This window comes from Diabrotica virgifera, chromosome 10 (genome assembly GCF_917563875.1).
Source record: "Diabrotica virgifera virgifera chromosome 10, PGI_DIABVI_V3a".
Taxonomy (NCBI): domain Eukaryota; kingdom Metazoa; phylum Arthropoda; class Insecta; order Coleoptera; family Chrysomelidae; genus Diabrotica; species Diabrotica virgifera.
In genome coordinates, this window is record NC_065452.1 from 28,308,389 (window position 1) to 28,332,108 (window position 23,720).

Below are 23,720 nucleotides of genomic sequence, written 5' to 3' on the forward strand. Positions count from 1 at the left end.
AGTTACGAGTGACTAAAATTAAAATTATTATAAAAAAATCAACTAAAAAGCAAAAAATAAAAGAAATTGAAAAAATCTAACACATTCGTTAAAGAAAAGCGTGGGGCGAAAACCGTTTATTCGATGAAGACGAGAGAATTTTAATTTTAGTCACTCGTAACTAAAGAAAAGCGTTTCGTAAAAATTTTTTTTCATATTTTTTTATTTTTTACTTTTTAGTCTTACACTTTTCAAACATTAAAATATATCGTCATGTTTATTAAAATATGTATAAAACATATGATGTACAGTGGAACCCCGATAAGTCGGCCCCCGATAACCCGGAAGTCCGGCTAACCCGGACCGATTTTCATCAGATAAACATTTTGATTTTCAATATTTTGTATTTTTCAATTTAATTGTGGCTTATTTCCCATCAAAATAGTTAATTATCAGACAAACCTTTCAACAATAAAAATGTATGTAATATAATATTTGAGAGATAATGTGTATGTGTGTAATTTGAACTATACGATATTAAAAATGACTCATAGCACACGCCGCAGAAACAACAGCCACCTGTCTGTCTGTAGTACCTATTCCTTTTTATTTCAAACTGTCTTAGCATTGTTTAGGAAAGACGTTATGACTGTATTGTGTGTCTTGTATTGTTTGCTTCCGTTTGCTTACGTTTGTGTTTGGTGTTTTTTTTAGTAATTTTAATGAGTTGGTACTGTGCATATTTATAAATATATTTCATTATATTTCAATTCTAACGGAGTTTATCTGTAAGTATTTTATTAATTTTTACCATATTCTCCGGCTATCTCGGATTTTCGGTAACCCGGATCGGCCGCGGTCCCGATTAATCCGAGTTATCGAGGTTCCACTGTACTAACATGAAAAGTAGTCGGAATCGGCAAAAAATTTGAAACTTTATTGTTTATTTATGAAGCATAACGTAAACAATTAATGTAAAAAGTGAAATTATGTATAGATCATATCATTAGCTACAACACGTAAAAGTTTCAAGTTTTTACATTGTAAGACACAAGAGAATTTAAGCATTTTCCATTAAAATCGTTTTTGAAGTGAAAACTTCTTTAGGGACGTTGTGCGATTTTTGGATACGGGAAAAAGCATTGAATTCGCGACCGTCATCGCGACCGTCATCGCTTATGCTATATATTATTTGTATGTATATATAAATTGTATAGAAGTATTTAAATTTAAAATAAATGTAAAACCTATTTTAGGATGGGGAAAAAAGATTTATTTCGCGACCGTCATAGCGACCGTCATCTCTTCGACGAAATAAATTTTGTACGTATCTATATTATGTGTATCTATGCATAAATTGTATAGAAATATTTAAATTTAAAATAAATGTAAAACCTATTTTCCGATAGGGAAAAATAATTTATTTCGCGACCGTCATCGCGACCGTCATCTCTTCGGCGAAATAAATTTTGTACGTATATGTATTCAAGTGAAAACTTCTTTAGGGACGTTGTGCACTTTTTGGATGGGAAAAAGTATTAAATTGGCCACCGTATTGCGACCGTCAGCGCTTCGGAGAAATAAATTTTTGAAGTGGAAACTTCTTGAGGGTCGTGCACTTTTTGGATGGGGAAAAATTATTAAATTAGCGACCGTCATCTTTTCGACGAAATAAATTTTTGAAGTGAAAATTTCTTTAGGTACGTTGTGCACTTTTTAGATAGGGAAAAAGTATTGAATTAGCGAACGTCATCGCTTCGGCAAAATAAATTTTTAAAGTGAAAACTTCTTTTGGGGACGTTGTGCACTTTTTAGACGGGGAAGAAGTATTGAATTAGCGACCGTCATCGTTTCGGCGAAATAAATTTTTGAAGTGAAAACTTCTTTAGGGACGTTGTGCAATTTTTGGATGGGAAAAAATATAAATAAGCGACCTTTATCGCTTAGACGAAATAAATTTTTGAAGTGAAAACTTCTTTAGGGACGTTGTGCACTTTTTGGATGGGGAAAAATTATTAAATTAGCGACCGTCATCACTTCGACGAAATACGTTTTTGAAGTGAAAACTTCTTTAGGAACGTTGTGCACTTTTGGATGGGGGAAAAGTATTGAATTAGGGACCGTCATCGCTTCGACGAAATAAATATTTGAAGTGAATAAACATAAGAATGAGTATTTTAGGGGAAGTCTAGGGGTGACAGCAACTGATTCCAAAATGGAGAGATGGTTTGATTATGTTCAACATCATGATCGTAATCACACAATACGAAGAATTACTGATCTGCTGGCCCTTGGAAGGAGTACTAAAGAAATACCAAAGAGAACCTGTGGGGAGAACATTAGGTAGGACATGTCGGTAAAGGATATTGATATTAATATGACACAAGGTAGAAACTTATGCAGAAATGTAATTAGGAAAGCCGACCCAACATAAGGATAAATGCAAAAAGAATGATGATGACAATGAAGTAAAAAAACTTGTGTAGTACTAGTGTAATTGGTATATTTATTAAAATATTAAAATAATCAAAACATCCAAACGGATTACAATTTTCAAAACGTTTTCGGTCGTATCAAACCATATACATGCATTAATTATTTTAATATTTTAACCGATACACCAATTATTATACTAGAAGTTTTTTACTTGTTTAACAATAAAACATCCAAAAGGATTACAATTTTAAAAACGTTTTTGGCCTTATCAGACCATCGTCATTCATTATTTTAATATTTTAACAAATAGACCAATACCTAAAGTTTTTTACTTCATTGTATAAGTTTTTAAGAGCCAACCACTGGGAAGTATCCCATTTTAAGTTAAAAGTTGATTTTTAAAACCTCGAAATAAAAATAGAAACGAAGGAGAATAACCAAAAGAAAAGTGAGAAAAAATAAAGGAAAACAAAGATTAATTAGGGTTTATAAGAATAGTTTTCTTAAATACACTTTTTTACGCCATACTTTTCGAAAATACAATATATTATTTCAGTAGTCCATGATGACATTATTTTGACTAATATGTAATTTACTTTGAATGTAGGTACTCTTCAAAGAACTAATCTGTTTGTGACATATTACTAGCATTTATTTAATTGAACGTCCCGTATACAGATGTTGCAACATTGTATTATATGCTAATTGATTTTTTTTTATTAATAAACATGTAGGTTATTTTGCTATTAACGTCCTTTTTTATTTAAATAATAGACTTTACAATAGTTATTCCTAAAAGTAAACAAAAGACGTAGAAAACTCTAATTTATTATTTTAACTCTTACTACAGTCGGAAAAATGAAAGAATACCCATAAACGATCACATCAATCACATGTTTTGTATTTGCTGTTTTTTTTCATAAATAACAAACGAGAGAGATAGATTATTAATAATCTGAATAATATGTGATTGATGTGATCGTTCATGGGTATTCTTTCATTTTTCTGACTGTAGTAACCTCAAATTAGCATCCGATGGTTTTTATCCTATCAACTATTAAATATGTAACAAGAAGTAAACAGTAAACAAAGACTTACCTTAGTCCTACTACTGGAACAACTCCTACGTCATCTACCAGCTCTGAGAGTACTAAAACTGTGGTACCAGGTACTTGTGCTTGAGGATATTGTAGAAGTCCTTGGCCGTTTCCTTGAAGAACAACTGAAACTGTTCCTGGAGGACTGCCGACAGTCTCCCCACTTGAGTTTACCATAGCGTTTGTACCACTATCAATCAAGACATCTGATATTGGTTGACCATGAATTTGGTGCGCACTTATATTGTTTATAGTTATTTCTCCCGAATTATCCGCGGAATAAATTTCTAGTCCTTTCTGGTCTGGGGCTGTTGTGTAAATAACAGTTTTATTACCATCCTCGTATATTAAGTCTATCGGAGTATCGTTCTTATCAGCAATCCCTTGAGCATAAATATCGTCATCTTTTTCATACAAGACTTCTGTTTTTACCTGAGTGTATAAAGGGGGTCTCCCCATGGCACTTTCTTCTTCCATCTCCTTTTTGAGCTCCATGACATTGACCGGCGTCATAGTTGCCAACATGGCTGGTGAACCGCGATCATCCCCTATGGGAGATCTGTTGGCAGGAGAAGCTTGGGGAGGCAGTGGAGACATCATTCCATGATCCGTTTCCACTGATGGCGAAGAACTAGAGGACAAATCATCAATTTGTCGACGAGTCATTATGGCATTGATAGTTTTTATCACAGATATCAATTTATTGCACTTGTTTACGTATAAACTCAAATTATGGCACAACTATGGCTAACAAAATGAAGTTATCGATGTAATATTTTTATTTGTTTTAGAGCAGTGGTTAATCTGAAAAGAAAGAAAAATAAAAGTACTAAATGCATGAGTGAGTAGCGCTAATAATAAATCAGGTCATAAAAGGCACGTGGAGGATGATCTTTACTACAAACGATTCATCTTTTACTACTGGTACCGGTTTAGATCAACACTATTATTTCAGATCCAAAAAAGTCTGGTTAAAGAGAAAAGCTGGGCCGGTTTCGCGTCTAGCAGGTTTCATGAGGAATAATATTCCGGCTTTTGAGTAGACGGCAATAAACCGGAACCTCCACGTGCCGAACTCGGGACAGGTTTGACTGCCATATGGGAGAATGCATTTACTAGGGATCGAGAAACGTGTGAGATCTCCCGGTAGCAATCAACTTACCTAGACAAGGGATTTCCCTATGTAAATAGTAAACAGAATCACAAAAATAACGGGTTCTGTTTTTTAAAAGGATAGAAAAGATTTTTTAATAGTTAATTGATGATGTTGGGTGTACTCTTTGGTATTTAATATATTGATATAGAAGTTTATTAAATCGTTTATATTCTGAGTATGAGCAGGCTAATTGGGAATTCAAGTACAGGCAGTTGGCCGGGATTGGTTCTGTATCGGATATTCCTTTTGATTGGTCACTGACGCACATAATTGGACATTATGGGCGTGTTGTCAATATGTAAAATGAAAAGGTTTATAAGAAAAAGCATGGCGTAAACAGCAAGTGACATTCAAGGTTGTTTCTAATTAGCATATTTTCAAAAATTGATTTCTAATCATACTTGTAGAGAAGCGGCGCCTAAATTTAAAAATTGATGAGAGTGCAAGTGCAGATACGAGTATTCAAGCAGGTAAACTAGTAGGGGCGTAACGAGCGCCATTCAAGATTAAGAGTCAGCAATAGTTGATGAACAGGTCTGCCAGTTCTCCAATAACAGGTATTATTGTAATCATTCAATATTGAAAACAACTAGGTGTGAGTGAACATGCTTGCGGCCCGGCCGGTGTGTATCAGGTGACAGTGGACTAGTTTGTTGTTTTTGTGACATAGCTGCAGGAGCATTTGTTTTTATGATGGTTTAAAAAGCAAAGAAAGTGTCAGTTAAGAGAGTAAGTTCATTAATGTTTAGCAGACTATAAACATGCGAAATAGGTGTTTGTTTTTACCTATAATTGAAGAATCGCAGTAAATATAATCCCTTTGTTTGGCCGGTCATTCACAAGGGCGAAAGAGACATATTGATGGGGCCCGCACTACACCACACGGACACACTGCCCGACAGATTCATGCCCACCACTCTCTGATAACATGCATTCCTCAGTATTGACCAGAAATCTATATTCAATTACATACTAGCGTCTACAGGTGTTTCGAACTAATACTCTACTGACTGTTAGTTGCGGCCGCTCAATGTTGATCGCAGGAACGATTTTACGTCGATCGCGCACCTTTTGTTTTCTGTCCTTTGATATATCCACAACGTGATGAGAGAAAGAATAAAGAAGCGCGTCTTCGATCGATTCCGAGGTCGTGCGTCGCGTTCAGAGTAGTGTTCAGCCGCCAGGCCTCCGCGGGTCGATCATTCCGCCAGACCGATACTCCCTACCTCTCACTCCAACCAATTATCCCTCTCACTCTTGTTTTTCTCTAGCGCACCATGTTCTCAGTCTCCACAGAATACGTGGGAGTTTTGTTCGCTTAACTTCTTCTCATCTCTGCGCGATGGCAGCATCAACTCGGACTCACATCATGGTTGCCATTGCGCGACCACCACATCTCCCATCTTTTCACGCATTTCACAGAAAATAACTTTCAGCCAACATTTACTTACCATAATTTTAGTCAAAAGAAAAATACTGAAATAATCATTCAACAAAAATTCAACACTCTCAATTAAGGCTCATGTATACCGTGTTTGATTTAAAATTTAACACGGATTCTATATGTATACTATTGTATGAGTAAGAAAAGAATGTTTTTTAACACTTGGCAACCATGCTGCTTAGGTATATCACCCGTGGTTGAGAAGAAGACGGCGACATAATCACCTGCGTGAAACTTGACTCGCCATTGACGTAGATGCCTGGCTGGAAGATTTTTAAAGGACCTTTGAGATTTTTAAAAAATTGGGAACACCTGATGTGCGTTCTTTGACAGTAGGGTTGTGGAGATGTTTAAAAGCCGTAACTGATTATCTTTTATACATTATATGACAATAGTTACGTATTTAAGTATTCAGTAAACGTGAATAGCATTTTATTGTTCATTTTGTAATACTTATAATAAATTTTTGCTTGTTTTGGTTGATAGGTGATAGAGCGTACTGCCTTTTATTAGTTTATTAAGTGGTAAATTATTTCTAAAATAAGCTAGCTATCAATTATTCGAGTGAATATAAGCTATTATGAGCTTTCTAAAATATTAGGTTGAGTTATATTTTCGGTAATATCTATATTAATCTATATAGATGGTTGAATCGATCTGGCAACGTTGTTGCTGCATCCTCGATTCTTTGATGGGAAACTTCAAAAGAAAACAAAACCATAAATAATATTTAAAATACAGAAGACAGTAAACACCTGAAATATCTACTGAATTCCTTTTGATTTTATCTGATGTATACTTAAAATTTATCAAAAACTTATGCTCATTTAAATATTAAATTATTTATATCTAATTCGTATATAGTATTATTTCATGAAGTTTCTTGTTTTTTAAACGCTTTTATTTAGTTCAATAGGTTGCGTCAAATCTTTAGACGTTAATTTGACTGCTTTTTCTTCAATGCAAATGAATGAAAATTTGCAGACATATGCATTCGCGGGAACAATACACGAATTTTTTTATGTTTATTAATTGTTTAAATAAAAAAAAACGATTTTAATGGAAAATGCTTAAATTCTCTTGTTTTTACAATGTAAAAACTTGAAACTTTTACGGATTGTAGCTAATGATATAAACTATACATAATTTCACATCTTACGTTAATTGTTTACGTTATGCTTCATAAATAAACAATAGTTTCAAATTTTTTGCCGATTTCGACTACTTTTCATGTTAGTACATCATATGTTTTATACATATTTTAATAAACATGACGATATATTTTAATGTTTGAAAAGCGTAAGACTAAAAAGTAAAAAATAAAAAAAGTGAAAAAAACATTTTTAAGAAACGCTTTTCTTTAGTTACGAGTGACCAAAATTAAAAATATTAAAAAAAAAAATCAACCAAAAAGCAAAAAATAAAAAAAATCTAACACATTCGTTAAAGAAAAGCGTGGGGCGAAAACCGTTTATTCGTGAAGACGCGCCACGCTTTTCTTTGACGAATGTGTTAGATTTTTTTAATTTTTTTTTTATTTTTTGCTTTTTGGTTGGTTTTTTTTAATATTTTTAATTTTGGTCACTCGTAACTAAAGAAAAGCGTTTCTTAAAAATGTTTTTTTCACTTTTTTTATTTAACGTAATGCTAAAAATATACTTCTTTCGATTTCTTACATTGCGTTGTCTTCCATTTCTTGGAATAATATATTATATGTATTATCAAAATTTAAACTCAACAGTAAAATAAAACATTACCTATTACAATATAGTTCTCATATATCATTTATACATATTATGTTCTTGTATTTTCTACCATTGTATTATTTTTCTTTTCCTTAGAGATATGAATCAGAATTTAAAAGTGATTTCAACAATACGTCAGAAACGTAACCCTATTCAGTTCGTTTTACATTGTGTATGTTATTAGATATTTCTACATAGGTACATAATATAGATCAGGGGTGGGCAAAGATAATGCAGCTATTAATTAACAATTTCGCAGGTGGTGATTTTTCCGCAAATTTTCAACATAACCCAGGCAATTATTTGGGTTTCCGGCAGAGTTTTGTCGTCTCCCTGAATGAAATCCATGAAATTTCAACAAATTAATGGAAACGATATTTTTGAAGTAGTCTGGAACTGTTTGGAAAACTTTAAATTACCGCTGTAACCTAGTAAGTGTAACAACTGACGGAGCACCATATTTAAGAGGAGCAAATATTGTAATGTTGAGAAAACTTAAAGATTACGTCCATGAACAATTTTCAGAACATTAGTTATTATTTTTCACTGCTTAATCCATGAGCAGGTATTGTGCAAAAATGTTTTGCAAGTACTTAGTCAACGCCAACGTCATTTCAATTATAACTAATATTGTTAATTATATTATTCGTTCAATAGGATTAAATCATCGTGCATATTTTTATATTATTTAATTTAATAGTTTGAAAAAAAATTTTGTTTGAAATTTTCGATTTTTTTTTATTATTTTAAATGAAAATACATAAAAAATAAATAAATAAATAAACTTCAAGAATACTCTCTAAAATTTTCAGCTTGATCGGAGTAAAATTACCGGAAGTTAAGCATGTTTAATATCCCTACCTTCGACTCGCTTTGCAGTAGCTTGAGCGTAGTGAGAAACGTTCAACAGCTGTTCCCGTCTCTTTTGTAAATTACTCTACGATTCAAAAATATTTCGGCATGCATTACTTTACGATTTGAAAGGCAAAAAACAAATTGAAATAACCAATTTGTCAAATAACCATTTGTCAAATCAAACGCGTTTTTCTCAAAACTGCTTTTTGCAAAGGCGGTGGACATTGTAACTCAAAAAACTACCTACTTGACAGATCCACCTGCAATTTTTCATAGATTTTCGTGAGGTAACTCTCTCGAGATATGTTTTGGTTAACAATAATATATATGTTGATTTTCACCCTTTTTTACAAAAATCTCCTTATTTTGACTGGTATTTTGAGTGATATCAAAAACTCAAAAATCGTTAAAACTAAAATACTCAACAGCGTTACCTCGAGAAACTCATAAGCTAATAAAATATTTTTGAATTTTTTGTTTCAATATGATCCATTGACGAGTTCTACTGCAAAAGCCTTTTTTTCTTAGAGCTGCCTGTAAAATATTGAAAAATAAAACGGTGGCAAATTTTCCAATATTTGGTCTTGAATTTTTTTTTAATGAATATGTTTATATAATTTAACCATGCCCCCCCCCCCTCCGTAAAAAGTTAAAAATTCGAACATGTTAAGATAACAAATATTGCGGCCTTCGGTAATAGACCAAAAATATTTTGTGGCCCTTACTAAAAAAAGTTTTCCCACCCTACTCTGTCTCGTATTTAGTATCTCCTAATTTCTTCCTCTATTATTTTAAACAACTTTTTTGTTTGTTGTTTTTCTATGAAATTCATATCAAAGATATTGAAGAAGGATTGGCAAGAATAAAGATTGGAAAAGCGGGAGGTGCCGATGACATAGATCCGGAGATGATGAAGTACGTGGGAGAACGAGGCAAACTTTGGCTACTGGAAAAAATGAGGGAAGCATGGAGAACAGAAACGATACTGAAAGACTGGGAAGAAAATTTATTAATACCAATACACAAGAAAGGAGATGAAGTGGAATGTGATAACTATAGGGCTATATGCTTATCATCAGTGGCATATAAACCCGTGTTGAGCTGCCCCCCCCCCCACTTGCAAAAATCAAAAAACAAATAGCCCTGATTTATGAGCTATTTATGAGCTCTCATATTCCGCAAACTAAAAATTTTGAGCTCGTTCCACTGAGCAGGAATTTAATACTTTAGTGGGGGGGGCTGAGTCAGCCCCCCCCCACTACTTAAAAATAGGAATATTGAATCGGTTTTTGCGGCAGAATTACGAGCTATTTATGAGCTCTTGAAATTATATAGTTTCGATTTTTGAGCTCATCCCTTTCACCCCCAATCAACCCTTTAATTGATTTAACTTAAGAGAAAAATGCTGAGAAAACTTAAACTATATCGTATTGGGGATATAATTCCTATAGCTTATCTACTCTAAAAATAAACTATTAAATCGCGTGCATTTCGATTATTGAGCTACAACCCCTTCGCAAGAAAATCACCCTATCTTCCCGGCTTAAGAGAAAGTTGTACTTAAAATGCATTAAACTAATTATTTGGCGACTACATATCATTTAATGATTTATATCTAAGCTTCCAAATTACGGGCATTTAGATCAGTAAATTGCAATTTATTTTGTATAGTGCAGTCACTGAAGGTAAAAATCAACAATTACCTTCAATTTCGGTGAACCTTCATCGATTTTCACGAAAATTGGTCAGTGGTTAGAGGATACGTCAAGAAACAAAGGTGACATGGTACCACCTTGCGTCTTTACCCTGATGGTGGTTACTGCCCCGTCTCGGGGGTGAAAATTATTTTATAAAAAATAACTGCACAAATCAATAAAATAACACATTAAAAGCAAAATTTATTATATAAAGTTAATAAAATAAGTCAATACTTTTTAAGTTATTAAAGATCAAATATTTTAATTATTCGTGAAAAAAATGCATGTTATGAAGCGGTTTTTCGTAAATCACTTAAAAACTGTAAGTTTTTACAATAAAGTTAATAGTAGTTTAATTCGTAGAGCTTATATTCTAAGAATAAACTCTTAAATCACGCGCCTTTCGATTATAGAGCTACAACCCCTTCGAAAGAAAACCAACCCATATTCCCGGCTTAAGAGAGAGTTGTACATAAAATAATTTAAATAAATTATTTGGCGACTACATATCGTTTAATAATTTATGAGCTTGCAAAATATACGCATCTCAATTATTGAATTGCCATTTTCTTTCTATAGTGCAGTCACTGAAGGTAAAAATCAACTATGACCTTCGATTTCGGTAAATCTCCATTTATTTTCACGAATTGACAATAAGAACTTGGGGTTTTAACCTGGGGTATATGTCACCCCTTCTCTGGGGTGAAAATTACTTTATTAAAAATAACCCCACAAATCGAGAGAGGGACAAATTGTAAGCAAAATTTTTTATATAATGTGATTAAAATAAATCAATACTTTTTGAGTTATTAAAGATCAAATATTTTAATTTTTGTGAAAGAAAATACATGCTTTAAAGCGATTTTTCATAAACAACTCAAAAACTGTAAGTTTCTACAAAACAGTTTTTATCACTAAAATTGAAGATAATAAAAAATATAATAAATTGCTTACTTGAAAAACCCTTTAATGTTAATTTAAAGTAAGTTATTGGTATTTAAATTTATATTTTTTTCTGCGACTGTTCAAATCTAAGGATTGAAGCTTAAATAACGGGAAAGAGATGCATTTTATTACACTTAGGTACTAAATACTTGTCAAAGTACTTAGAAATACCTATCAAAAATAAGCTCCAGAAAAAGTTGATGGCATCAAAATCCGCTCACCAATTTTCGTGAAAATGAATGGAGATTTACCGAAATCGAAGATATAGTTGATTTTTACCTTCAGTGACTGCACTATAGAAAGAAAAGGGCAATTAAATAATTGAGATGCGTATATTTTGCGAGCTCATAAATTATTAACTTATATCTAGTTGCCAAATAATTAATTTAAATTATTTTAAGTACTCTCTCTTAAGCCGGGAATATTGGACGGTTTTCTTGCGAAGGGGTTGTAGCTCAATAATCGAAAGGCGCGTGATTTAAGAATTTATTCTTAGAATATAAGCTATACGAATTAAACTACTATTAACTTTTTTGTAACAACTTACAGTTTTTCAGTGATTTACGAAAAACCGCTTCAAAACATGCATTTCTTTTCACGAATAATTAAAATTTTTGATGTTTAATAACTTAAAAAGTATTGACTTATTTTAATAACTTTATATAATAAATATTGCTTATAATTTGTTCCTTTATAGATTTGTGCAGTTATTTTTATAAAATAATTTTCACCCCCGAGAAGGGGCGGTATCCACCCTCAGGGTAAAGGCGCAAGGTGGTACTATGTCACCTTTGCTTCTTGAGGTATCCTCTAACCACTTACCAATTTTCGTGAAAATCGATGAAGGTTCACCGAAATTGAAGGTAATCGTTGATTTTTACTTTCAGTGACTGCACTATACAAAATAAATTGCAATTTACTGATTTAGATGCGCGTAACTTGGGAGCTTATAAATTATTAAATGATATGTAGTCGCCAAATAATTAATTGAATGCATTTTAAGTACAACTTTCTCTTAAGCCGGGAAGATAGGGTGGTTTTCTTGCGAAGGGGTTGTAGCTCAATAATCGAAATGCACGTGATTTAATAGTTTATTCTTAGAGTATATACGATATAGGAATTATATCTGCAATGCGATATATTTTAAGTTTTCTCAGCATTTTTCTCTTAAGTTAAATCAATTAAAGGGTTGTTTGGGGGTGAAGGGGATGAGCTCAAAAATCGAAACTATATAATTTCAAGAGCTCATAAATAGCTCGTAATTCTGCCGCAAAAACCGATTCAATATTCCTATTTTTAAGTAGTGGGGGGGGGCTGACTCAGCCCCCCCCCCCCCACTAAAGTATTAAATTCCTGCTCAGTGGAACGAGCTCAAAATTTTTAGTTTGCGGAATATGAGAGCTCATAAATAGCTCATAAATCAGGGCTATTTGTTTTTTAATTTTTGCAAGTGGGGGGGGGGGGGCAGCTCAACACGGGTGGCATATAAAGTCTACACCGGGATAATAGAAAGGAAGCTCAGGAAAGAACTGGAAGGAAAACTAGAAGAAGAACAAGCGGCTTTTAGGAAGGAAAGAGGAAAAACAGATAATATACAGGGTGTCCAGAAACTCTACCGACAAACGAAGACAGGAGATTTCTCAGATAATTTTAAGACAATTAAACCCAATTCATCTAGTCCGAAAATGCTTCCTACGGGAGCTAGAGCTCTTTGAAGATGGCGTCATGTAATTAGTTTTTCTTAAATGCCTCCAAAACGCTTCTATTGAGAAAAACGAAAATTGATATGGATATTTACTTTGCAGAAATGAATCGATTCCATCCATTGTGAATTTCTAGTATCGGTCATAGGCGTCCGTTTTGGGTAGGGCAACGGTTATTTTATCGCATAACTTCTTTGTCTTTAACTTTTAAGCATTTTTGATACTGGATTATTAAATTGTGAGCTATTTTAGTACTAAAAGGTACTCTTGCTTTAAGTCGATAGGATACACCGTTTTCTAGAAAAATCGATTTGAAGTTTTTCGTTTTTGGAATTTGAAAAAAAAATTGAAAAAAATTTTCAAAAAAAAACGTTGTATTTTACTAACTTAAAGAAAGAGTAACTTTAAGTACTCGAATACCTCATAATTTAATAATCTAGTGTCAAAAATGCTTAAAAATTAAAGACAAAAAAGTTATGCTATAAAATAACTGTTGACCTACCCAAAACGAACGCATATGACCGGTACTAGAAATTCGCAATTAATGAAATCTATTCATCTCTGGAATATAAATAAATGTACCAGTTTTCGTCTTTCTAAATAGGTTTTTTTCTGAAATTTTTTTTTTGAAATTCAAAGAACGAAAAATTTTCAAATCGATTTTTCTAGAAAACTGTGTATCCTATCGACTTAAAACAAGAGTACCTTTTAGTACTAGAATACCTCATAATTTAATAATTCAGAGTCAAAAATGCTTAAGAATTTAAGACAAAAAAGTTATGCGATAAAATAACCGTTACCCTACCCAAAACGGACGCCTATGATCGGTACTAAAAATTTGCAATGGATGGAGTAGATTTATCTCTAGAAGATAAATACGCGTACCAATTTTTGTTTTTCTAAACAGAAGCGTTCTGGAGGTATTTAAGAAAAACTCATTACAAGACGCCATCTTCAAAGAGCTCTAGCTCCCTCAGGAAGCATTTTCGGACTAAGTGAATTGAGTTAAATTGTCTTAGAATTGTCTGGAGAATCTTCTGTCTTCGTTTGTCGGTAGAGTTTCTGGACACCCTGTATAATATAATTGAAAGGAAAAACGAAATAGGAGAAGACATAATTACGGTTATAGATATTAAAGCTGCTTTTGATTCTATAAATAGAGAAGTAATATGGTCAGTAACGGAAGACCTGCAAATCCCGCAAAAGATAGTAAGTGTGGTAAAAGGTACATATAGAAACGTACTCGCTAAAGTACAAATATATGGAAACAGATCGCCAATAATAAACCCAAGGAGAGGAATAAAACAAGTGGACAGTCTCAGCCCAGTTTTATTTATATTAGTAATGGATAGAGTAATAAAGAGCGCTAAAAGAAGTTCAAGGCAATTACAGTCAACAGTAGGGTATAGGAATTTAGTACCAGTGGGGAATGGACGGATTACTATATAGTCAGATGACCTAGTAATAATAGCAGACCATAAAAAGAAAATGCAAAAATTAATCTATATCTGGGTGGAAGAAATAGAAAATTTGAAAATGGAGGTAAATGTAAAGAAAACGAAGACCATGATAGTAACCTAAAAGAAAGGGGAAGAAATAAACCAGATGATATTTAGGTGCAAAAACGAAATAATAGAAACAGTCTTAACGTTTGAATACCAGGGAGTAATAATATCAGAGGATGGAAAGCTAGATCAAGAAATCTCATTTAAGACGAAAAAAGCAAATAAGATCTACTATGCACTAAATAAAACAATATTTGGAAATTTTAACTATTTATAATGGGAAATAAGCCACAATATTATTAAAAAATGATTTTTATTGACGTTTCGACGCCCAAATCGGGTGCCGTTGTCAAAATACAAAATACTATTAACATAAACAAAAATGTTGTTGCTTAGTAAAAAAATTCTTCTTATAATTTATTTAATTTGACTCATTTATATCGGCAATTCAGATACATATGATACATTTTAAAGTAGAAGACTTTAAAATGATATTGCCAATATTTATGAGTTGACAACGGCACCCGATTTGGGCGTCGAAACGTCAATAAAAATCATTTTTTAATAATATTGTGGCTTATTTCCCATTATAAATAGTTAAAATTGTAAAAATGCCACAAGAAAATAGCTTCAGAACAATAATTGGAAAGAAAGAAATAGATAAAGAAATAAAACTGAAGGTATACAATGCAATATCTGTACCAACTTTAATATATGCAAGTGAGACATGGGTAAACAATGCAAAAATAGACAGTACAATAAACGCAGCGGAAATGAAGCAGCTGAGAAAAATAACAGGAAAAACGAAATTGGACAGAATAAGAAATGAGGATATCAGACAAAGACTGAAACAGGAATCGATAATAAAAAAGATCCAAAAAAGAAAATTAAAATGGTATGGACACATTAACAGAATGGACCAAGGAAGACTACCAAATCAGGTGATGGAATCAAAAAGATATGGTAAAAGAAGGAAAGGGAGGCCAAGGAAAAGATGGATCGATCAGATTATAGAAATTGGACAGGAAAAGGGAAAAACACTTTAACAAATGAAAGAGTTAGCAAAGGACCGCAAGAAATGGAAGATATGGATAGAGGATGAATAATACCTCCGACTCCCCTGAGGGGGATAAGGAGTTTCGAGAAAGAAGAAGGAGAAGTTTTTCTAAGGCTGCCATGTGGAAAATCGTCCGGCCCAAAATATTTGTCGTTGGCCTTATGAGCCGCTATTCTTTCAATGAATATAGTTTATAATATTCTTATTGTGAGTTTGAAGTATTTTTTCGTCCCATAGTACCGTAAGTATATGTAATTTTAGTGTATTATAGATTTCCATATTATTAATTTAGTTTGTTGGTTTGACGTTATTATATTCGGTTAACATTTCTTAGATTAGATTATTATTTTTCGAACCATTTCATTAATGTTTTAAGTAAACTTTGTTTTGAACATTAAGACCATCCGCACATGGGGCGACGCTCGAAGTAATCGACTCGATTCCAGTCGCGTAGATCTCTCCCCTCCACTCAAGTTCCTTCGTTGTTGCATTGAGCTACGTAGACGGGGCGTTTAGGATTGCAAATCTCTTCGTCTTGTACGACTCTCGTCCCTTGCGATCCGTAGCGTACGAGAAAGTTCGAGTGAGACGTACGTTTCCAAGTTTATTTTATTTGTTTCCTTCGTTTTTTGTTGATTTTTGCGCTAAATTAAATTTTAGTTTTTTTAAGATCAGTGAATGTTATGTTCGTTGATTGCAGTAGGTACTAGTACCTTTGTGGAAATATATTGTTTATAATATAAAATTCTGAAAATATTGAACTTCTGTTTCTAGGTGTTTATTATAAAATTTTTTGGGGAAGTAGAGAAATACCCTTAATTGTATAATGCTCATTGTATACAAATTATACTAAAAGTGTAGCAATACCGTACTTTTCACAGATCGAAATAGTTGTTTTGGTTGATATTATAAAAATTTCGTTCTTCCTAGTTGGAAGATGTGAGCAGACCGAATCGACTAGTGTGCAGAGAGCAATCATTTGTGCCGCAGGGTTCGTACAAGACGAGCAAGACGCGCGAACTTCGAGACTTGTCTTCGATCGACCTATGTGCGGACAGCTTAAGATAAAGCGTTTCCTTTATTTTTACACTATTTTACTTTCTATATTTGAGTCGATGTTCTTCTTCTTCTTCTTCTTCTTGATGTGCCTATCCGAGAACGAATGTTGGCGATCATCATGGCAATCCTTATCATATCTGCAGCAACGTGGGAAAGCTGTACAGATGTTATATTCGACCAGGTTCTAAGGTTGTTCAACCAGGATGTTTTGCTGTTCTGATGAGGTTCCGAAGACATGGATTTGCTATTTCTGGAGACATGAAGCAGATGATTCACCAAGTTGAACTGAGAAAAGAAGATCGACCACAGCCTAGACGCTTGTGTATCGTGAAATGAATCGTAATCGAGAACTCCAACTTCACATAGTTTGCTTTTGTCATGCTAGCGAAGAAGCGTTTGCAGCTGTGGCTTATGTACGAGGTCATGCGAGAAGGAGCTTAAGTTTTTCAATCATCGCAGGAAATGGAAAAGTAGCAAGAGCGGAGAGAATGCCAATACCAAGATTGGAACTCGATGCTGCTGTTGAAGGAGCCAAGTTGAAGGCGTATGTGGAAAAAGCTTTTGAACAAGAACTTAACTTTGCAAGCTCTTTTCTATGGATTGATTTAAGAACTGTAATGTGTTGGTTGACTTTACGAACGGGAAGATTCAGCCAATATGTAACCAATCGATTAAACCTTATTCTGGACTACTCTACGTTGAATCAGTGAAATTGGATCAACACCGAGGAAAATGTTGCCGATGATGCCACACGCTTAAGAGGCTCAACGAAGATGTCAACTTCTTGTCGTTGGCTCAATGGAAGCAGTTTTCTAAAATCGGAGGAAAATAAATTGCCAAGGATTTCGACATTACTAACCGCTGATGATAGTCTACTTGAGAAATGGGCAATAATCAACTTCATTCACGAGAGGGAGCTGTTATGGAAAATGCCTGTTCCGGATGTCAAGAAATATTCAACGTGGACTAAACTGATTATGAAAACAGCAAGTTGCATCGGATCTTTTCGATTTAAGATTCAAAACGTTGGAGAAGATAATATGAGCCTTGCTGATGTGAAACGAGCTGAGCTACTTTGGGTGAAACAAGTTCAACTGGATTGTTTTGCTAGAGAAATAAAACAGTTGCTCCAGAAAGGAACCGTCTCCACTGAAAGTATGCTTCATCAATTCATTCCATTTTTGAGTGAAAGCGGAGTCATCGTAGTGGAAGGAAGACTAAGAAAGTGCGATAGAGTTCCAGATTAAGTCAAGTTTCCACCCATTTTCAATGGAAATTAATCAAGAAGATTGAAAATTTAAATAATTATTTAAATTTCATTAATTACATTATTTTTCATTCATTTGGTTGTTATTTGTGATTCATTTTAATTGGTTGTAAATTTTTTTAAGATTCATTAATCTTAGAGAGGGAGAATGTTTCAATATGTTTAAACCATTTCTTTGGACTAATAGTAATTAGCAAATTAGTTAGTGCAGATGTCAAGGTAGTTTTTTCAGTCGCTATCTAATTTGTAAACAAAGTTAGTATTTTAAGTCTCTCCTATTAAGCTATTGATACAAAAATTGATAATTATTTTCAGTGTCAGTAGAAAAGTAATAAAAAAGTTTGAAAATTTGTAAAAAGAACGAAATTTGACTGAGTTTCCATTAATTAGTTGCAGCTAACCTAATTTGATTGGTTTTTACTTCGAAACCTGGCAAATTAGGGAGTAGAACAAGATAAAGAAGTTAATCTAAAGTAAAAGTTATCTTGTTCGAAACTAAGAGAGAAGCCCTATTTTGAAGAATCAAAACTATGCGAGGTTTCATAACGTTCTGAGTTCGACATGGGAGCATGCCAGCTGATCTGCCATGCTCTTTCCGCTTCCCACTTCCCTTATATGGTTGTACCATCTGGTTGTATTTAGCGTAAACACAAATAGAATCATTCTAGTGTAACTTGACACATCTCTATTAGATGTATCATCCTACACCAAATACGAGTACAACCAAGCAAAGGTTATCCTTCCTTCATCCTTCATCCCACATTACCTACATCCCCAACACATAAGATAAGGCTGTATTTGTACTGCATCTCAGTTGGAGAACCAGGCTGCACCCTGTTTCATTTTCGGCCTTATATTTATATATAGGGAGCGCTGCAGGTATGGACTGGACCGGATATTTCTCCTGTACTCGCGGGATTAATATGAAAATTATTAAATAATCTAAACATAAAATTTATCACCAGCGGACTCCCAGGAGGAGCAAACTGACTCTAAGGGTAAGAACAGAACAAGTGGGTCGAGGTGGTGGTGTAGGTCGCGGTGGATGCTACTAGTTAAGTTGCGCACATAGCAAGGAGGTCACCTGCGCTGTCAGTCGAGTTAGAACCACTATCAAGTGAAGTAGTTTAATGAAATTTGAATGACAAAAAGATTGTGCTTTTGCGATGTTGTATCAGTGGTGATAGTGATGAAATGTCAGCTGTAAATAAGCAAATCCTCCTTCATATTTCAAAAATTTACTGAATTTAATTACTTTAGAAATTCAAAAATAAACTGAATACAAAAAAGGGATTATATAAAAAATATCCACTCAGATAGCGCAGGTAATGACAACTTGGCTTCGAAAGGAGCAATCACAGGGAAGCATCCTTGTAGACATCCATGTAAAACAAACTCATTTTATTTTCAAAAGCATCGATGTAAACCTCCTGTATGGCATCGCGCTAAACCTCTACCGCGACTTACCTGCTCTGTTCTCTTCCATTCACTACAATGTGTTTGTTTTACATGGATATCGACATCGACCTCGACCTCCACCTCCACCGCGACCCACTTGTTCTGTTCTTACCCTTATACTTACATGGAAGAGAAAAAACCCACCAAATCGGGTAACAAAAATACCCAGGACGACAATACGAACTCATTTGAAATATACCGAGATACGTTTTCTGCCAAGAATATCTAGGGCACTGACGAGGCTGCTCCGGAAAATGGGAAAACGGGGTATGGACCATTCTAAGATCAAATTACCTCATAGTCCTGAAATTAATACTCTAGCTAGGGAATGCCAAAATTACACCGGCTGTTAGCACAATAATAGCATCTTCCTCTTATGGTGGAAATGTAATATTAAGAAACAGTTGCGAGTGACATAATTTGCACAGGGTGAAAAGTTCGAACAAAATATCCAACGATCAGCTGGAAAAATAAAGGCAACTTGTAACAGTACCTACAGTCTACAGTACCTTGTATCAAAGATAAAAACTTAGACAATATTCTTACAATGTACCACAAAAACAGTCATTTCTGACTGCTCATGTGGTAACATTTGATAAAAATAAAGAAATACTATAGATCTAAATGACTAGAGTCAATTTTACGTTTGAATATAATATATTAAATAATAATGGACAAGGTGTAAAGCAAGTTTGTCGACAAATGTTTTTGAATACATGGTGGCATCAATTACAAGATAGTTCAGAGATAGTGTCAATAAAGTTCTTATAACATCCCTCGTGTAGCAGTTCAGCGTAAGAAACAAGTAAGTATCCACAAGGAAAAAGTTTTCCTGTAGTTGGCTGTATACCATATACAGTAAAACCTGTCAATAACGGCCACTAAAAATGACAGAAATATTGGCCGATATAAAAAGGTGGCCGCTAATACCAGGTTTTGTAGTCCACAAATTTTAGTTTGGGGAACTTTGAAACTGGCCGGCTAGTTCAGGTGGCCGGTTTTGACAGGTGGCCGTTAACACAGGTTTTACTGTAATACAAAAAACCGAACGTCAAAGATCCTTTATAAAAGGTATATATTTAAAAATCCCTAAAAAGGGCTACATCACAATCACAGAACTAGTTTTCGATTGGATGACCAATCATCATCAGTGCTTACGTGATCTAACATGCTAACCACCAAAATACAATATTATAGAAATATATTTGTAAAAACCCTTTCAAAGTGATCCGTCAAGGAAACATAGATGAAATATGTAAACTTAAACATGGATGTTCAAAATATTCCATGTAATATGGTCTAGGACCATCTGAGCTCTAAATCGACTTATTCACATATTGACTGTCTGGTGGCAAGTAAGTAACCGACCCTAACAAATAATGAGAACCAGCTTCCTCCAAAAATTTTTAAACGAACTGATTTAAATGCGCTTTACCTAAGCTGGAGAACATTATTTATCCAAACAATACATATTTCTTCTTCTTCTTCCTCTTTATAAGCAATTCTGCTAGTTCATTGGCGGATTGATACCTCTATGGAAGGTTACCACTCCATCTTCTCGGCCGATACTTCTTCTGCCGATTGGTGATTTATCTCGTGCTATTTTGACCACACGTGTCTCCCCCATTCTGGTTATGTGGTTGTTCCATTCTTTTTTTCTATTTAGTGTCCATTCGTTTATACACTGTACGTTACATTGTCTTCTAATATCTTCGCTCCTCTTTCGATCTCTCAGTGTATTTCCTGTAATTCTTCTCAGTACTCTCATCTCTGCCGTTTCCAGTAGTCTTTGTGTTGTGGAGGCTCCAACCAAACGCTACGAAAAGAGAGGTTTCCAGTTTCCACCTAAATAACAAGCTTGCAGGAAGAATACTTAATATTCAGTTCGAAAACACCACACTCGCCTACAATAAAACACCAAAGTACCTTGGGGTGACTCTTGACAGAACCCTATCATTCAAGGAACATCTGACAAAAACAGCGGAAAAACTTAAATCCAGAAACAACATCATCCAGAAGCTGTGCGGCACAACATGGGGAGCATTGGCTTCCACCTTGCGATCATCTGCCTTGGGCCTAGTCTTCTCAATTGCGGAATACTGCTCTTCAGCATGGTTTAACAGCCCACATATACACAAAGTAGATGTCCAATTGAATGATACAATGAGAATGATTGCTGGACTTATCAAATCCACTCCAACGCAATGGCTCCCAGTACTGAGCCACATTCCACCACCCAAACTACGACGCATACACGCACTCACTAGTGAGTACAGAAAGATAGTAGGTAACGAGAACCTGCCAATCCATCAAGATATAGATGCCGCCAACGGTAACCGTCTACGCTCCAGACGACCACCAATAAAAACAGCAAAGGTTGCTGTGTTTAACGACAACATGGACTCGAGAATGGATGGAACAACAAAATAGCAACTTACCCTGCATCACACAAAAACCACCAGGCTTTGACTTACCACGCAACACATGGTCTATGCTGAACCGAATCAGAACCCAACACGGCAGATGTGGTTACATGATGCACAAATGGGGTAAACGACCATCCCCACTCTGTGACTGTGGACAACCACAAACCATCACAGAACAGTGTCCCACAAGATTATATCATGGCAGGTCAGAGGATTTCCTGATGGCGACTCCAGAGTCGATAGACTATGTAAATAAGTTAGATGTGCGTTTGTGAACCTATGTATTGTCTTATACAAAATATATGTAAATGTAAATGTGTCAGGTGCCATACGCTAAATAAATAAAATAATAAATAAATTTGTGTTGTGGCTGTATCGGGTCTTGTTTCTGATGCATATGTCATTATTGGTCTTACACTGACTTTATAATTTCTTAACTTCATCTCAGTGTTAATATGTCGGTTTCGCCATATAGTGTTATTAAGGCATCCTGAGAATCTATTTGCTTTTTGTACTTGATTTCTCACTTCTTTGTCTAGGTCTCCGTAACTTGACAATGTAATTCCAAGGTATTTTACTGCCATTATATATATATATATATATATATATATATATATATATATATATATATAAACAAATGAAATAGAGAATGCGGAAAAATCCCCTTACGAACAATTCACACATCCACTACTTCGGGCTGGGAAAAATTTTTTGAATAGAATCGAAGATCCAAACACCAGCTCTTAGAAATGTGTTTCGCCCTCTTCAACCTCTATGGGCTCATCGGTGAAGATGAGAGGTTGAATATCTTCAGACACATTCCAATCAAAAAACAACATTCGAGACCTAGACATAGCAGGAACGTAAATCTACGCCCAACCTGACAATGCCATTCTCAAGTTTTAATTCCCTAATTACTTTAGAGTAAGTAAGATAATGTTTATGAAAAAACAAAAGATGTAGATCTTTGAAACACACTCAGTGATCAAAAGATCCACAGGTACTGGTTTGGACGACCACTCGTACGAAAACAAACAAATGAAATAGAGAATGCGGAAAAATCCCCTTACGAACAATTCACACATCCACTACTTCGGGCTGGGAAAATGTTTTTGAATGGAATCGAAGATCCAAACACCAGCTCTTAGAAATGTGTTTCACCATTTTGTTGTTTTGGTAGATGTTCTCAATAGTTTTTATGATATCTAGAGGGACTTCTCTATTATACAGAAGATAGATTACATCTTTGAGTCTTACTCTGTCAAATGCTTTCTTTAAGTCAATCAGACATAGAAATGCTGCTCTATTATACTCTAGTGATTTCTCAGTAATTTGCTTTATGGCGAATATTGCATCTGTACACGATCTTCCACTACGAAAACCCTGTTGTTCATCTGCTAAACTTATAATCTGATTCATTACGTCTTGTAAGATTTTAGTTGTAAGTTTTAGGGTAGTATTTAACAAGTTGATACCTCTGTAGTTTTCTGGCTGCTTTTTATCTTCTTTTTTGAATAGTAGAATTAGTTCGCTCGTTCTCCATTCTTCCGGTATTTTATTGTGTTTTATGATTTTGTTAATTAATGTTGTTAATTGTTCTGTCATTGCTGCTCCACAATACATATTTGGAACCCATATTTCATACAATTGCTAATGTTTTCAACTTAATTTCAACTCAAAATATATTTTAGTAAATTCGAAAACGAAAGCGTTGTTTCTCTTGACAGAAAGAAGTTCTCAGAAATAATTGCTTAACCTTTGGATGATCATGGGGGTAAATTTTGACCCCAATGTATGTTTTATTTACTAAATTCAGAAATATGTTCAATTTTAAACTCATTATTTTTTTATTAACTTTAATATCATTCTAGATACCTACCCTCATATTTTG

The 23,720-nt window shown here is 34.2% G+C and overlaps 2 protein-coding genes across 2 annotated transcripts; one reads left to right on the forward strand and one right to left on the reverse strand.

Moving 5' to 3' along the window:
- Positions 1-3,494: 3,494 nt before the first annotated feature.
- LOC126893308 (protein grainyhead-like) lies at positions 3,495-5,675 on the reverse strand. Its single transcript, XM_050663341.1, has 2 exons — positions 5,455-5,675; positions 3,495-4,316 (listed from the first exon to the last, which is right to left on the reverse strand). Exon 2 carries the CDS (start codon positions 4,176-4,178, stop codon positions 3,510-3,512), a length of 669 nt encoding a protein of 222 aa, XP_050519298.1. The 5' UTR covers positions 4,179-4,316; positions 5,455-5,675; the 3' UTR covers positions 3,495-3,509.
- An 11,335-nt stretch (positions 5,676-17,010) lies between these two features.
- LOC126893005 (uncharacterized) lies at positions 17,011-17,388 on the forward strand. The gene has a single exon (XM_050662941.1). It carries the CDS (start codon positions 17,011-17,013, stop codon positions 17,386-17,388), a length of 378 nt encoding a protein of 125 aa, XP_050518898.1.
- Positions 17,389-23,720: the final 6,332 nt, after the last annotated feature.